This window comes from Pithys albifrons, chromosome 3, assembly GCF_047495875.1.
Source record: "Pithys albifrons albifrons isolate INPA30051 chromosome 3, PitAlb_v1, whole genome shotgun sequence".
In the NCBI taxonomy this organism is placed as follows: Eukaryota; Metazoa; Chordata; class Aves; order Passeriformes; family Thamnophilidae; genus Pithys; species Pithys albifrons.
In genome coordinates, this window is record NC_092460.1 from 96,427,302 (window position 1) to 96,444,959 (window position 17,658).

The following is a 17,658-nucleotide window of genomic DNA, read 5'->3' on the forward strand; positions in this document are numbered from 1 at the left end:
TTTATGTAACGATAAGTGGCCGGATTCTCCACTCAGCTACATCACTGGAAATCCAGAGTAACTACACTGAATCAACATCTCTCTCTGTGGATTGTGGAGATGCTGAAGTGTCACTGAAGTCTGAATTTGCCCAGATTTCTCTCTAGGGCTTTGCAGACATCAGACATTCATGGCTGAAAGTCCACACGGTGGTCATGGAGGCATCCCCATCTCTTATCCTGTCCTTTTCTCCCCCCCAAAAAACTGCTGTAATAAAGTCAGAATCTGTCTGTGTATTCCTTGTTCATCTGGTATCACTTCTGTAACTGTATACCGAGGACCAAAAGAAAACTCAACTGAGCTTTAGCATGAAAAAGAGAAGGGAAAAAAAAGAGAAAAGGTCTTCACAAAAATTCATGATGGGTAAAGGCAATTGCCAGCATGTGCTGGCAATCAAAGATCAGTCTCTCAGGGATTAAAAAGAACCACCTCAGCTGATTTTTCTGTAGGACCGTAAGGATTTGGTCATGTTCAGAATGCTTTATGAAAAGTTAATTTTAGCTTAAGTTTCCCATGCAATTATAATTTTCACGTAGAGTTTTGTAAGATGGGTCTGTTAGGCTTTAGTGAATTTGGAAAGGTGAACATGTCCACATTGGACTGCTTGAAAAAGTAGTTATTTGCTTAAAAACAACAGCAAGAAAAACTTAATCAGTAATTAAAAGAGTCTTCAGAATTTATATGAGCACAAAACCCAAACACAACACGGAATCACCATTTTAACTCTCATCTTCCCATTTACCCTCATGTTGCATTCTGCAAGCAAGAACTCTGCTCTTACCGGGACTTGTGAGGGCTCCCAGAGCACCAGTGGTTGTGGAGAGAGGGTTTGCATTGGTGGTGGTAGCTGAGGTCTGGGCGGCGGCTGCTGCGGCTGCTAAAGTTGCCAAATTCTGTAATTGTAAAGCGTTCATGCCTATGTGGAGAAGCAATAGGGTTAATTAAAACATGTCATTGTCATCATCATCATCATGAAAAAAAGAGTTATTTTCAATGGATGTGGAGCTCGCTAAGAAACTCAATTCTTCTCACTCCCAAGACATCTATATTCTGGAACCACATCCTTCAGTTCCTGAATAGCGTCTCTCACCTCTCTACCTTGGAGCTGAGAGAATGCACCAAAGGCACCAGCCTATGCTTTAGGAAAATTAAACCTGGTTTGTGCCTCTTCTGTAAGGGAAGTGTAGAATTAAAAGTCATTTAAACTCTGTGTGAAGCCCAGAAGCAATATTATTTCCTGACACAACAGGGGGTGTAGAGAAGATAACTAACGTTTAAAACACGTTCAGGACAGGGTCATATAATTGGGATGAATACAATTTTGTTTCCCATGTCTCCTCTCAATACAACTTCTCAGGTTATGCTGTGCAGTAGCAAAAAATTGTGTTTAATTTCCTTTTGAGGGTTCATTTCTAAAAACTTGTATGAACTAAGTACATCTAATTAGTATCAGCCTGACCACAGAGCCATCATTGAGGCTGGAACTTCCAGGCTGTAATATGAAATTACTCAGTCATCTGTTGCTTCATTATTTGAGGAGATGTGTGGAGATACACCTTAAAAACATGGAGCCATTTAAATATCAAAGGCTTTAATTTAGATGGCAAGAGAAAAAGGACAAACAATAAAGAGAAATTACATGAAATGGAAAAAAAGGTGATTAAGGAATAGCTAATGGCATACATTTGTTTAAATCGGAGGGACAGGAGTCTGTCTCTCCAGAGGACTTCAAAACTACCTACCTTTTACCTCAAACTAGACAAAGTACTTAGGCACTGACTTCAGGAACAGACTAAAATGCAGATATGAGACAGGTGCTAGCATTAACAGACTGGATCCTTCTCAGGATGCTCTGAATATGACCAACTGTCCACAGGAGCAATGTTCAGACTTGGGCATTTACATATGGATGTGAGAGATGGTTTGGATGGCAGTGAGAGATCATCCTTTTAGTTGGGATATATGAAGGAGATCTGTGTGTGCTGCTTGAACCCTCAACAGAATTGACAAAATGCAAAAACCCAAAAGACTGAAAGAGTTTTATGAAGTTCTTGTAGTCCTGATAATACAAGTACACACAAAAAAGGTGAGGTGGTAGGAAGAGCAATACCTTTTCTAGACTAGTGACAGAGCTAGGAAGACTGCATGAGTTTTGAGGAACATTCAAAGAAGGGCTTGAATGCCTGCATACAGCACGTACCAACAGGCAGGTCAGGCCTCAGGTGAGCACCTGTCTGGCTGAGATTCTGTCTGTGCCTCAGTCAGTGCCCAAGGTCAGCTCAGATGGTGTTTTTGAAAATGTGACTCAGTGACAGTGGTAGGACTTAAGGTTTTAGTTGATTCAAGATACACCCCTTGTTAGTCTGGTATCTGCACAATACACTTGGAGGAATTACTTGACCAAAAAAAGCTCATTCCTGTTTCTTTTGAAGGCTAGTGACTATCTTAAAAAATAAATCCTTTCTCAAACGCTACCAACTCAAACTATTTTGCAAAACACAGTTCAAATTCAGGTGTTGCACCCATGTCAGTGCAAAACAAATACATCATTGCCTCATCCCACAAAATCTTTTTTTTTATCTATATAGTGGGATGTTTCCTGTGGAAGCACAGGAGGAACCCATTGATTCGACAAATGAGTTCAATGCCCAAAGAAGATGAACGAGCAGGAGCTCCGTGGTGATGAAGTTGTCTCCCTACTCAAAATGTTTTACTGTAGACGTCACTGTAAGACAGTGGTCACAAAACAGCTCTACAGATGCTACAGGTTGTCAGCTTGGGTGCCTGCAGGAAGAAAAGACTGCTGGCTGTTGTCACATCTGAGTACGGGAAGGACAGCAAAGACCCCTGCAGAACTGAGCACCCAAATGTGCTGTCAGCAGGGGCTCATGGCCCACACTGTCACCCACCAATGCTCTAGAGTCGATTTTGACAACAGTTTTATTACTTAATATGCATTCTCTTTGAGATCCTCTGTCTGCTCAAACTTCTAAAAAATAAGTCCTGTCATCACTGTTTCATGTTCTCCAGGCATTTTACCATCTCTGCTCCCTCATTATTGGTTTCTCCCATCAACCTGTCAGGAGTGTCAACGTCCCACTTGATAGGACAAACTTGGAGGAGGGAAACCAAACGCATTCAAGTCCCAGACCCTAAAAGTATTTTGCTTTCAACTGGGGATTTTTCATTCAGCTGAACTTCAGCTAAGGTACAGTTCTGTGGGATGAATCTGCTTTCACATTCTCTCTCCTTTCACACACTCTCTGCACACATTTCACATCCTACAGTTTTTTCACAACAGTCCCAAGTCCCGCAAGGGGCTGGACCGCAGAGGAGGAGATGGGTTTTATTTGAAAGTGCTGCTCACTCAGCAAATGCACCTCTCTCAGAAGAAATGCAAATGGCTTAGCATTGAGGAACAGCCTCATAGGCAGAAAAATGAAAATCCTCCTGCAGAGAAGAAAAACCTTCTGGGTAAGGAATAACTCTTGATCTTCATGATGGAGACAATGTTGGGAATTAAAGGGAAATGATTAAAAAACCAGAATCACAATACAGTTTGATTCCATTTTTAATAACATGTATTTACCAATGCACTATCAGCTTGGCAAATATTCAAGATCGCAAGGAAATTCAACTTTCATTTTGTTATTTGGCAGATTAAAAAAACAATTAAATTATGTACAAAACAGATGCACAGTATGTCTTGCTTGAAACTTAAGATTTTTTAAAAAAATTATTTATAAGGATAGGGGCATGAAAATTTAATTTAATGTTCACCTTAGGTAATTTTGTGTCTTATTGTTCACAGCAATTACCATAAATCTACATATCAATAAGCGAGAACAGATGTCAGTTGTTACAAGTGCTTGCCAATCAGGCCTGTTAAAAAGTGACAGATGGATGGTGATAGAACATTCTCATAAGGCCTATTAGCACATTCACAGGAAATTTTTGTAGTGCTGCACAGTCACAGATGCAGTTCTGTGAAAACACGGTGAAATTTGAGAGCACGAGATTTACATTTTACAACTTCTTGTGCTGCCTCTGACACAAACTTTCATACAATGAAGCAATTTGCCTCATTTCAGTCACCGCAGCTTTTCTCCTGTGATAACTGTAAATTCGAAATTATTGGGTATTTGTAGAGGAGGAAACAGAGTCACGAGCTGTTCCTGATGGCTTCTTAGGCCTCATCAGCTCTTGGGTTTCCAAAACTATAAGGAAATCATATTAGGAAATAGCTGAGATTTGCTTGCTGAACAAATTCCTAAAAAAGGAAGGCACTGGCTACATTTAGGGACACCATATGCATGGACAGTTTCAAAGTCAGTGGTGATTGTCAGAACCAAATCTGATAGCTTATAAGCAGTTCCCACTGACTTGACTTCTTTTGCTTTGGAATTTTTATCCTTCTCAATTACTAGGATTTATTCCTTCTGAATTAAATCCTGACTGCAGCTTAAAAATTGTGGATTAAGGTAAAATTTATCATCTACAGGCCAAAAAGCCACAATTTGCTGACACTGACATGAGCCGTTTTGGATGCTGATGGTAAAAATGGGTGTAAAGGTGTAGAGTGTGATGTTATTCCAGCTGTATTCTAAGAATTAAAACAGACAGAAGACCTGAGCAGTGCCTCCATCAAACCATATATACTCTGCCTAACTTTAGAAAAGCTGCTTAACTGAACAGTGCTTGAGGCACCCTGACCAGTTGCAGTTTTGTTTAGCAAAGCCCTCACAATAACTTTGAAGTCCCCATTTGATTCTTCGCTGTTTTTTAAGAGTACATGCTTAAATCTTCCTGGAAGTTCACAGACTTGTAGAATGTCAGGAATTTGAAGGGATTTTAAAGATTGCCTAGTTCCAACCCCCCTAGAGATATTTGTTGACTTATGTGGGATTTCAGCCCACTTTCAGGTTACATATGCTCTAAGCACATCCTGGCAAGAAGTGTGTTTATGTCAATTAAAACTGCTCCATTCTTAGTGGGAAGGATTCATCTGATGTCACTTTATCCAAATAAAAATTACTCGCTCAGGCTCTTGCTACAGTCAAAGAAGATAGAGGGAGTGGATGAATCATCTGATCCTAAAATAGTATCACAGAATCATTGGATGGCTTGGGTTTGAAGGGACCACAAAGACCAAATAGTTCTACCTGCCTGCCATGGGCAGAGACATCTGCCATTAGACCAGGTTGCTCAAAGCCCAAAGCCCACCTTCCTAGGGACATCTTCCACTAGACCATGTCGCTTCAAGCCTGATCCAACCTGGCCTTGAACACTTCCAGGGATGGGGCAGCCACAGCTTCTCTTGGCAACCTATCCAGTGCCTCACCCCCTCACAGTGAAGAATTTCTTCCTGATCTATATATAATGTCTTCCTAATGCCTAAAAAATAGACAGATTAGCCTCAGCCGTGTAGGATGAATCGCTGCCTGGTAGTGACTCTCTCTTCAATGACACTGCAGGCAGATGGAAGGACTACTTTCCAAACTGCTGAGGTTCAGCGGGATGAATTCCTTCCACAGAGGGGACAAGGAAAGAAAAAGCCCCTTACCTCCTTTTACTGATTACGTAAAGTCCAGACAGAGCTACAGATCTTGTGCCCAGACTTGGCCAACATTCCACATCATGTACTTTTACCACCTGAATAAGCACATCTCATCAACTGCTCAGCACTGGTTTTCCACTTAAGGTGCCTCTCCTTCTCCTGGGAGAAGGAGCAACATGTGCACTGAGAACAGGCTTACTTGTTTCAAACTATTCCTCTCCCAAAATTGCTAAACAGAGTTGTTTAATTTATTAGTTAAAATTAAAAAAGAATCAAACCCACACATAAAAAAGCAGCTAATTGTATGTGTTAAATTAACTAGGACTTTCAATGGAATTAGTGTTACAAAAGCCCAATGGTTTTGGTCCCTGAGGTCAACATTTTCAAAACTGGTAGTTATCTTTAAGAAACAGCTATCTCCCTTGAGCTGGAAACAGTTTCTCACTGACCTTTACTTTTAATATGATATCCCTAAAGAGGTCATAGCAGGAGAAACCCTCCTTCAGGATAGCTTTGCTGGAATGAAGCCATCCAAGAGTCAGAGGATATGAAGGATCCTTGGGCCAGTGCAAAAGTATAGAGCTTTCGTGCAGATGGTCCTGGCTTCCAACTGGTCCCTCCAGATCTACAGAGCCAATCCAACAATTAGAGGAAAATATTCAGAAAGCAGAACCTTGCAGAATTTCTCTCACCCATCTGCTCCTACAGACTCTGCAACAGGAGGAAATCTGGCTTGGGTAGCAGAAGAAGGGTAGAAAGGATTGAACTGGGCCCACAAAGGGCCAGAAGTTCAACCCAAAATACAACCAAACTGTGAAAGAACTTGGAAAGGACTGGAAAAAAACCCATACATTGGAAAAATATAAAGTGTTCCAACTGTGGAGGGTTTAGGGATCTGAAAGTCAAAGAAGAAAAGCCAAACCCACGGTTTTTCCTCTTGTATAACTTCAGAGAGCAAAATACACTATCTATTCAATGAAATTAAGAGAAAGCCTTTGTGTCTTTTATGAAGGCTGCACATGTTTGCATGTCCTGATTGGTCACACCTATTGAAATATTGCTGGAGGATCCAATACTTATTCCTGCCAAAACATTTGACATTAATGCACAACAGAAAATCCTCATAGATCATGTATTTTTTAAATATCGAAAACATTGAAATATATTTACGATCACCCTAATAATAGCAAACCTCCCTGTTTATACTGTCTATATAGTACTTTACAGGCTCATTGGTTAAATAACTGAAGCTTTCAGGACCTGATCCAGCGCCAGCCAAATTCAATGCAAACATTCAAGCGACATCAATCTCTTTTGAACTAAGCTTTCTATGCAATTTTTATGTATTTGAAGGAGGAATTTCTGTTTGCTTGAGAGGTTGCTATTGCTTAATGTAGCTTGCATTGTCTTTTAAAGTAAGGCAATCAAATCCCATAATGTAATTCATCTACATTATTAGCCTTCCCCAAAGACAAAGTGCAGGCTAGACACTGAGGCTGCAGAGGCAAGTGAGAAGAAACATTGCCTTTAAATTAGCATTAGCAGATATCAGAGGAAAGGGGGAAAAATGAGAAGTGTTCACTGTAAAATATACACATGAGAATGGCATGTGCTTGCATGTTTTATACAGACAATGAAGCAGAGTTTGGCACGGAAGGGTTAGTGCCTGCAATCAAGACCAGGGGATTACTCTAATACCAAAGGCAGCATTGCCAACTCTCCCAACTTTATTATCAGTCTCAACATGTTACATTGTTTTCTTTGGCTTGACTCGTGAAATAAAATGATTTCATTAAAATCACATTTTTAATAAAGAAATCAGAAAAACTAATCTGGGGAATTAAGCGCAGAACCTTAAAGCTTGGAAAGCCAAGTGGCAAGCTACAACATTTTGTCTCTTAAATTTTAGTATCTCAATTTTTAAACCAGTTTCATCTTTTTTTCTCTCGAATTTTGGTATCTCAAATTTTAGTTAAACCAGTTTCATGATTTGCTTGGACTTCACACAACGCTGAGTATATAGGAGGGTCAGTGGGGTGCTACAGCAAGAACACTTTAAAGCTGGTGCTGCATGTTTAATGTTTGCAGTTCTTCAGAAAAAAACCATTTTAATTTGGACTGTATTCTCACTTCCAAACAACCAACCAACCAAACTCCAATACTCTGTAATTACCAATGCCTAAAAGTCCTGCTCCCTTCACTAAAATCCAAGAACCATGGCTTTTGCAACCTAAAAACTACTTTAACCAGATTGAGGCACGATATTAGGGAAAGGGAACTTAAAACTCCACACTGAAGACCAGTGTCTTCACTCTGATAGCAAAGAAAGTTGCTCTGATTTACGAAGTAGTATCACTGAGCATAGTAAATAATTCTTCACATGTGCAGTGAGGTGTGTGCTGTGTCCTCTCTGTTTTGTACCAAGACAACATGAGCTTTAGCAGTACAAATAAATAGTTGCAGATACAAAGGGCCCTAGTTTTGGATAAGGGGGTGGCTCTATCCGAAGCCCTAATATAGCAAACCGTGACTTCATCAAGATTTAAGCACAAAAGAGATGCTTGAACCCTGGCATGCAAGTGAGAGTAGAATTTCAATGGCTCATGTGGCTTTTGATCAAACTTTCAGTGTCTGAATTCCACGGAATGCACACCTATTGATTTCAAGGATAAAAGTTGCACCCCTCAAACACAAAGTTCAAAGAATGAGAAAGCGGCAATGATGGATCTTCTTTAGCACCTTCTCAATTGTGTCTAGATTTTATTCCTCACTTTGAAATGTTATATTAGTAGGCAAACTATATACAATATGGAATTACATGTTAGATTACTTTTTGTAAAATGAACCTATACAGCTTAAGTTGAGAAACTCCAGGACTTTACAAACATTCAAGGATGACTTCAGCAGGTAATGCAAGCTCTTGTTTCAGACACAGGAGTATTTCCTATTCCTTTCACAAAACATAACATACAAATTGCTAATACTAGATGCAATGCACGATGTAGTACTGCCTGATTTCTGAGAAGACATGAGCTCTCAGATCTAACAGTAACATAGTGCTTAATCTTTGGCACTTTCACGTAGAGATGCAGCTTGGAGAACAATTTAGTATCACTAATTTTACCTTGAACATAAACATTTAAGTTACTTGTTTTGGGAAAAGAAAGGAGTAAACTTCAAGCTGTTTTGATAACATGAATATAAGACATAAAAGACATTTTTCCCAAGCAAGTCAGTCAGTCATTAAATTACCCCATAGATGAGTGCATTAGCAATCTAATTTTTAGTCGAGGAGGAATATCCCTTGAGTAACAATGATGAGCCACTATGACTTCTTAAGATGACTTTCTCCTGGTCTCAAGACTCTATGATTTTCAGAGAATAAATCACATCCCAGATTGAGATCCCCTCCTGAAATTACTTGACTAAAATCCTTAGTTTCAACAGAGTTCTTGAAAACAAAGGTGAACCTACAATACCAGTGAGAAAAAGGCAACAAAAACTTCTCAGGTGCACATAATGCCATAGATATCACATTATTTTTCCTTGGTGTCTCAATTCTTTCATTTTGTAGACCTAACCAAATATGAAAACATTAAAACACTATCTCTGAGCTCAAAACCACTTCCAAAACTGCCAAGTATAAAACTGTTACTGACCCGCTCTGTTCTGTTTATCATATTAAGATACATTTTTTGATGAAAAAAATGTTAGATTGCAAGTATAACATAATAGAACCAGCAAGCACTGCCAGCAGGTCTGAGGAAGAGAGAATAATTCAGAGATATTGTCATCTGTAGGCCAATTTATATTGTCAGACAGCAGGTTCACATTAGTCTCTGATGTCACTGCAATAATGGCATAATATAACGATTGAGCAAAGAATACCTGAGGGGTATTACTATACAGTGTGGTATATCTCTACTTGTTAAAGCATTTCAGGCTCCATTCAAAGCAGAATCAGAAAAAGCAAAAGAGTAGGATTACAAAAAAAATGAGAAAATGGTGTTCATAAAGACTTCTGAATATTTTAGCCCTTGTTTCATGATGATGAAGCAAGCACAATGTTGTATTTCATTGATTCAGTGGGCTCATGATTAAAATAAACTAATGTAGCAATTTAGGGGTTTTGTGATTCTATTTTTTTTTCCCCTGTAACAAGAAAAAAAAGCTTTTTAACAGTTCCTCGCGGCAGGCATAATGTGCATCTGTGCTCTGATTTACTGCACATGCTGCCTTCTCCAGCATCATGTTAAGTCAGGATATCAGCATGGTAGGTCACACAGTGGGAGTGACCTTTTGCTAATCACTACACATCAGTTACTACTGGCACACAGCTCATTACTAAGAAACCCTCCAACTAGCTGGCTTTCAAATCCGCTCACACTTTGATTCTTTTTTCCCCTTTTCTTTCTTTCTTTTTTTCCCCTCCAGACTAAAGATTATACTTCTACATAAAATCTCTGTTGTGTAATTTTGCCAACTAGGGTTCCAAAGTCAAAAAGGCACCCAGTTAATTTTCCGTGATTATAAAAGGAGCCTGGAAATTCACACTGAAGGTAGGCCTGTAATCTTGGATTTCATTAAAAAGGTCAGAACATTTTTCCTTACCACCTATTATTAAAATGTTTGAGGGCTGCCATTAATTTGATTTTTCAGGACACAGAAATCTCACTGGAAATTAGAATGTAATCCTGTGGTTGCTTTCCTGACACTTTTCATAGGGCAGGATACGGCTGCAGGGACTAAGAGCTCTCCTGCCATTTACAGTTGGTTACTTTGGCCAAATGGCAGGTGACTAATGCAAGACAAACTGTTTGCACAACCTGGGAGCCCCGGGTTTAATTTCAGTTCTGAAGGAGGGGAGAAAGTGTTTCTATTGACACTGAACCGTGAGCCGTCCCCTGCCAATACATCTGCCACATTCAGTACACAATGTGCCCCCCGCCCTCTGACAATGTGATTATTAGAGGTACAGAATTCAACAGCATGAGAGTACAAAACGTAGCTGGAGGAAAATGAAATGGGGTTTAACTCACCGGCCATTTGCTGAATGCCGCTGAAGGCACCCAAGTTACTGGAGGAAGTTGCTTGCTGCAGGAGCTGCAAATGAACAACACAACACAGCAATTTATCTGACAGTAATGAAACAAATGAAGATAAAACTAAAATGAGCTATCATTTCACGTTTGGAGTATTTCTGCTTTCCTTTACATTTATGTAGCCTCTTGCTTCTGCCTGCTGTTGGAATGAACATCCCTAGAGTCAATGCTGTAAATCCATATTAATGTCTAATCTCTATTAAGAAACACAGAGACACAAGGGAAACTCAATAACATGGCTGCTTTAAAACAATTAATCAATTTATTCTTTTTAACAACCAGGTGTTAAATCTATTTAAACCAACATAGTGTGACTAATTACAACCCTCTGTAGTCTAGTAGTTACCATAACTCATCTCTGTCAATCACAGTCCATTCTCCCCCACCCCTGTGAATTCAGTTTTTTCTTTATTATCTTTAGGAATCAAGCACACAGATATTTGTTAGACTGGTTTTTGTATATAATAATTTGGTCTACCTCAGTATTAATTAGCTGACCTCAGTACTAATATATATTTTTAATTATTGGGTAAATTCCTGTTTCTCTCACTATACCAAAGCATTGTATGTACACAAATTTTATATTTATGCATATGCAGTATATATATATATATATATATGGACATACCTATTTCACAGAATTCTAGAACAATTTGGATTGGAAAGAACCTTAAAGATCATCCCGTTCCAATTCCCCTGCCATTGGCAGAGACACCTTCCACTATACCAGGTTGCTCAAAGCCCCACCCAGCCTGGCCTTGAACATTTCCAGAGATGGTGCATCCACCATGCTTTTCTGGATATCCCGTGCCAGTGCCTCGCTACCTCCACAGGAAACAATCCCTTCCCAGTACCGAATATAAACCAGCCCTCTCTCAGTTTGAAGTCATTATCCCTTGCACTGTCACTAAATGCCCCCTGCAGGTGGGGTCTCAAGAAAGCCGAGCAGAGGGGCAGGATCACCTCCCTTGACCTGCTGGTCATGCTTCTTGTGATGCAGCCCAGGCCATGATCAACTTTCTAGGCTGCAGATGCACATCAATGGGTTGTGTTGAGCTTCTCATCCACCACCACACCCCCAACTCCTTTTCCTCAGGATTGCTCTTGATCCATTGGCTTGAGCCCAGCCTGTACATGTGCTTGAGACTGCCCTGACACAGGTTCAGGACCTTGCACTTGGCCTTGTACTTCCTAAGGTTCTATTTGTTTAACTCTGAACCATCAGGTATCCCCAAGTTATCCAAAAGCTGCTCAACCAGACATGTCAACTCCAGAGCCACAAGAGGCAGAGGTTCCCTCTCAGCTGTGCCTCAGGGCAGTCTCTCTTGGCCAACCAGGACCTAAGACATGTGGCTGTGAATTTCAGATTTTCCAGCAAGGACAGCAGCTAATGCCTCTTTATTATCTTAAAAATGGACCAAGGAAAATACAATTTTAAATTTATGAGAAATAAAGGCTTTTCCTGGCCACCTTCACTTTTTGTATGAGGTGGAGGAAAATCAGATGATTGATCCACAACATTCTACTTTAGAGGCTGTATCATATAGATATGGCCCCTACAGTGTTCAGCTGCTGATCTATCCTCCCCTAAGGAAGAACTTAAATTTTATTCCAGCTATAAAATCCAGACTCTAACATTCAAAAAACCAATAAAACTAATGAAATCAAATTTTATTTATGGTGGAGGGGTTGGAACTAGATGATCTTTAAGGTCCTTTCCAACCCAAACCTTTCTATGAATCTATGATTTATTTTGCAGCACGAGGATACTTTAAATGTTTGTCTTTGACAGCACTGACACATCTTCAAATGCTTATTCAGTTTCTATTCCTTGTTATTTATTTTTAGACCATGTGGTAAACATACCCAGAAGATGTGCTACATATCCTGGAAGACCTAAAAATTTATTGCAGGGAGTTTACTGTATGGCTTGCCATGGTTCTAAAATAAATATAGCAGAATACAGCCACTGCCTCTGATATGAACTTACAGCTAGATATTGTGGTGTGAGTCCTCCAAGACCTGTGAGGTTTCCCCAAGTGGCAGTATTGAGCTGTTGCATCTGCTGAGCCAACTGCTGCTGCAAACGCCTCTGCTCCTTGTCCTTTTGGGTATCGGCAAACTTCACCACGATTGGCGAAGAGCAGCCCTGTGGTCAGACAGATGGGGAAAGACAGAAGGGTTAAATCACACCAGGCCACCGTCACACTCTGAGTTCAGCCTTGTCCCGTAGGGCCAATGCAAAGGCCATGACCAGATCGCTCACCCTCTCTTTGTGACTGGCATATGTAGGACCACAAGGACTAAGATTTTCATGTTCTTAGGAAAAGAGGCTATGGAGAATTTATTGATTTCCCAGTTCTTTTTATGAAGCACCTTTCCTCAGGCTCTTTTCCTTCCAGCTAACAAAATCGCTGCCAGAGACAGCGAAATGTACCAGTCCTCTTTAATTAAGCTTCACAGCTGATGAGATGGACATGATGCTTTGTCTGCAGTCTGTTTTCAAGGCATCGCCAAAGGGAGAGGTGTCCAACCTCCCTGCTGCCAGGGACCACACAGCCAACACCGCCCTGCCACCACGGGCTGGCTGTGCAGTCATGTTTAGTGCAGCTGGGCCTGTGGACCCTACACTGGCTCGTGTTCCCTACATAAATGGACTGTGAGCAGCACATTTACTTCAGTGTCCATCAGCAGCGAGTCACTGGTCCTTTTCATGCCAAGGACCCCCAGTCAATTCACCCACCTGTGGTCCACTCCCAGGCACGCTTTGTATCAAGCACCCTTGAAATGAGAACAAAGGGCAAGATGCAGACCAAAAGTGACTAGTTCTGGTGATAGCAGCCCATTCCTGCTTGCCACCATCTCTTCTATTGCTTCTATCAGCCTCTTGTTACATGATATGGGAGGGCTGTAAGACACCTTAGGAAATAGGGAAGCTGTAAGAAAGAACTAGAGATTTCGTCCACAGCCTACTCCTTTCCCATGTCTGAGGGACTGTTGGGAAGAAGTAGGAGGTCAAAGACCAGACAGACTTTTGAGGTAAGCTGGAATTTCCCTTGGACTTCAAATTATGCCTTCCTGGGCAAAGTCACTGAGAGAATGAGACGTGATTATGAAAAATGTCTCTGTTGATTTCTTGTCATTTCTTTTCTCTTCTAAGAAATGTTTCATATTTTAACCTTTCAAGTCTTCATTTTTTTTCAAATCAAGGAAGTAAACCATATACTGCAATGATTCAGTTCTTCAAATTAATTCAAGCATTTTATGACTCATAGAAACTGTCAATCCATTTCATATTGCTTTTCAACTTCATAGGATCCAATGAATAACTTCCCTCCACCCGCCACACTTTGTTATACTAATTTCTTGTCTAACTTCAATCTGAACACAATGGTAGGAGTGATAAGTGACTCAAGTCCAAAAAACACAGCAGTGCTGTAGCCAAAGTGTGTAGCGTGGGATGCGGAGCAGGATTATACTTAACCTAATTCTTCCTGTGGCTGCTCTCACAACACTGTGAACATCTTCAGAAAAGATCCTGCCCTCCATTATTTACAAAAAGCAGCCATGTACCTTTGGTCTGAAAAACTTCATACCAGGACAAATGATAAAAATATTCACAATCATCAGATGAAATGATGAAATAAACCACAATAATAATATCTCTTGTATGAAGATCTCCCATCAACACTGTTCCATTACAATTATCATAGAAAATCATCGCTTGTGATTTATTATTCCACCTTCAATTCCTTTCCTCTGTGTTTCATTGCAAAAATGCCTTTCAGTGTTTTAGTGAGGAAGAAAGGAGATACAGTAACACTCCAGCAATCAAATAAAGATTATGGAGGAGTGGCTTGTTACACAATTATGTCTCTCTAGTGACTTTTACAGTAATATTAAAAATAAGATAATTTAAAAAAAAAGGAAGAAAGAAAAAGGAGTCAGGGGATGGAGGGTGTGAGAGAGATTTTTCTGGTTTTGTTAAGAAAAAAAAGCAAGCTGTTTCTATTTAATACAAGATTTGGTAACACTGGACTAGGCACAACTGGAACTTACTGCCTTCTACTTAGACTTACAGGAGAATCAAGTCTATTTCTAAAGAAACAGAAATGAATACCAAAAGAAGAAATATTATATGGCTATTTCACTTTTCAGTTCAGCAGCTCAGCACTCAACACTACAGCTGACATATTTATGAATGCTTAAATGTCAGTAAATTGTATAAAAACAATATCTCTGCAATTTATGAATCTATAATTCATTCTTTCACTGTCTGCTCTGTATTTCATCACTTCATCATTTTCAAGAAAGCAAACATTCTCAAGACTGAAATTATATTTAGCAAGTGGCTCTATATGAGAAAAGGGTTGTTATTGTTGTATCAAATTTACTCCGTGATAACAAATTAGTGTCTTCTACTGGTGCTACATTTGAATGCCTTAAACAAATAAAAAAAACTTCATGGAAATGAGATAGAAGAGCAAACACTCTAGAGCAGCAATTATAATTTTAAAATCAGTTGACTTAACAGGGTCAGTAAGTCAGGTGGAAAGAGCAGTAAGAAACTGCATTATTCTATAAGATGTGTTCATCTGGACTTAACATCCCCATTGTTCGTTCTTAGCCCACTTTGAAAATTCATCTTGGTCAATGAAGAATGTTAAAGAACGGAAAATAGTGAAATCAGAACAAAAATCTGTAATAATGGGGTTGAAATGCAATTGTGCACTATATATCGTCCCCTTAGCTCACTTCTGTTTGCAAACAAACATGAAACAAAAGTGTCCAAGGATGACTGTTTCAGGCTGAGTTGACATTTAACACTGGTCAACCCAAGTGAATTTTTCACTAAAGGAGTATTCGCAAAAGTGTGAGCAATTTTTTTTTTTCCTAAAGGATGATTTCTGTTTTATGCACTTCTGTCTTGTATACTGAGAGGAGGTTTCCAACACACACACACAAGGTGCATCTCCCTTCTTCTTTCAATGGCATGGCATCTCCATGCCATTTAGTGCCACTTGCTTCCCACCAGCTGGTGCTGCCCTCATATTTTCCTGTGTGTTGTCAGGGAGGTAGGTACAGACTGCAGTAAGTCCCTCCCCGATGGAATGGGAAGGTGTACAGCTTCTTTCCAAGAAGGTACTCTCAGCCTAAACTCAACTGACACAAAGACCCAGATGTTCAAAGTGCAAAATATTTGGAATCGCTTGCCAATATGGAGATCTCATTGATAACATCTCTAAAGGTGTTGAGAAGTATTTTGATCTAAGAGTCTATAGAATTGATCCAAGATCCAATAGAACCGATCCAACATTCTACAGACTAAAGTCATTGGGACTATCCCATCAAAGAGCAGCCTCTCTTGGAGAGCTACATACAACAGAGGAATGGGAGAATTTGCCTGGGAGGTGTTATGCCTTTAATTTTACCGTCTTCTGAAGCAGAGCTGTGTAAAATTCATTTTGCTAGACAGAAAAATACATTAAAACACATGGAAAATATAGGAAAAACACAGTATTACCAATAAACATTTGCTTTTTCTTGGAATCAAACCCAGCAAAACATAGAGATCTGAATTAAAAGAGCAGTGCATGGCAGACAAATGCTACAGGTATTATTTTGAGTCTCAAAGTGGCAGTTTTTCCACAATATACTATCAGACTGCATAGACTGTATAACAGCAGCTTTCTAGTAAAGATCATTTCAATTATTCTCATCTCATTGGCAGATTCTCATCTAAAAGTGTATACCCAGGGTCTAAAAATGCATTGCACTGAAAAGAAAACACATCGATTATAAAAGAAGCTCAACCAAATTCAAACGTGATGTTTGGAAAGACAGTAGCTTTGCAATGCTGATATCATTACTTGTACTGAACAGGAAACAGTTACTGACAGTTTCATGCACTGGCTGGAATTTTATCTGCTCCTCCTCTTTCTCCTCTGTCCACCCTCCCACCCCTGGTTCTCCCCCCTTGGCTCGTTACACAAAGCAGCTCAACGACATGACGCAATAATGATTGTTTAGCACCCAGCATGCTTTGGGAGACTAGAGCATTGCAAAGGAAAATCACTGAGAGAAAAAAAAAAGGTCCTGGTGGAAAAAGAAATTAAAAAAAAAAGAAACAAGTGCACATAACATCAATGCCACCTCTGAGAAAAATCATCACTACACGAAGATACAGTATACATAATACAGTATAACATGCACTCTCCAGTGATAAGCTAGAAGATCCAGAGTAAGTAAAGATTTCATACTTGTGCGGTTTTTTGTGCAAAATTCTGAAAGACCATGACAAAAATCACAGACTGAAAAAAGTTTTGAGATTGCCAGACAAGTCGTGGCATTCAATAACCACTCCAATGACTGGATCATTAGCCTGAAGTGATAGTCACATTAAGTGAACAAGTTTAAAGTTTGGATTTGCTCATCGTGATAAAATATGAGGCCATAGAGGCACTTTGGAAGGGAATAAAGAGTGTTGTTTCTGAAGGGCCAGCCACAACGGTGCTCTGCAGGAAGTGCCACACTTCAATATGCTCTGTCATCATTAGCATTTTTATTGGCTACATGAAGAAGGTGAAATTATATTAAGTTAAAAAGAGATTCTATTTGCAGGAAAAAGCATGCACTAGTAACTCAGTGTGGCCATGTTAAATCTCTCAAGTTTTTTTTCTCAGAGCAGTACAAACCACAACACTTAGAAATCTACTGAAAAGAAACTAAGATTTTTCTTTGAGGGCTATGTGTGTTAAAATTTACTCATCAGATATACTCTGAGTATGACTGAGGAGTGTTATTCACAGCATTTTTACCTTCTGCTGAATGCCACTGGAAACAGGATTGAAAGCTGCGTTTGGATACCACACAGCAACCTTATTGTGCGCTTTCAGGTGATCAAGAAAAATAAAGCTTCACAAAGACAAGTAGAGTGAGCTGGTAAAAAATTTAAATCTG

The 17,658-nt window shown here is 39.7% G+C and overlaps 1 protein-coding gene across 12 annotated transcripts in view; it reads right to left on the reverse strand.

Annotated features, from left to right (window-relative positions):
- CELF2 (CUGBP Elav-like family member 2) overlaps nucleotides 1–17,658 on the reverse strand; it is a 553,335-nt gene that overhangs the window by 44,244 nt on the left and 491,433 nt on the right. For all 12 annotated transcript variants that reach the window (XM_071552839.1, XM_071552831.1, XM_071552836.1 and 9 more), the window contains 3 exons: nucleotides 12,689–12,847; nucleotides 10,636–10,699; nucleotides 821–955 (listed from right to left, as the gene is read on the reverse strand). In XM_071552839.1, the coding sequence (XP_071408940.1) occupies nucleotides 821–955; nucleotides 10,636–10,699; nucleotides 12,689–12,847 (358 nt within the window). The remainder of the gene's footprint in view (nucleotides 1–820; nucleotides 956–10,635; nucleotides 10,700–12,688; nucleotides 12,848–17,658) is intronic.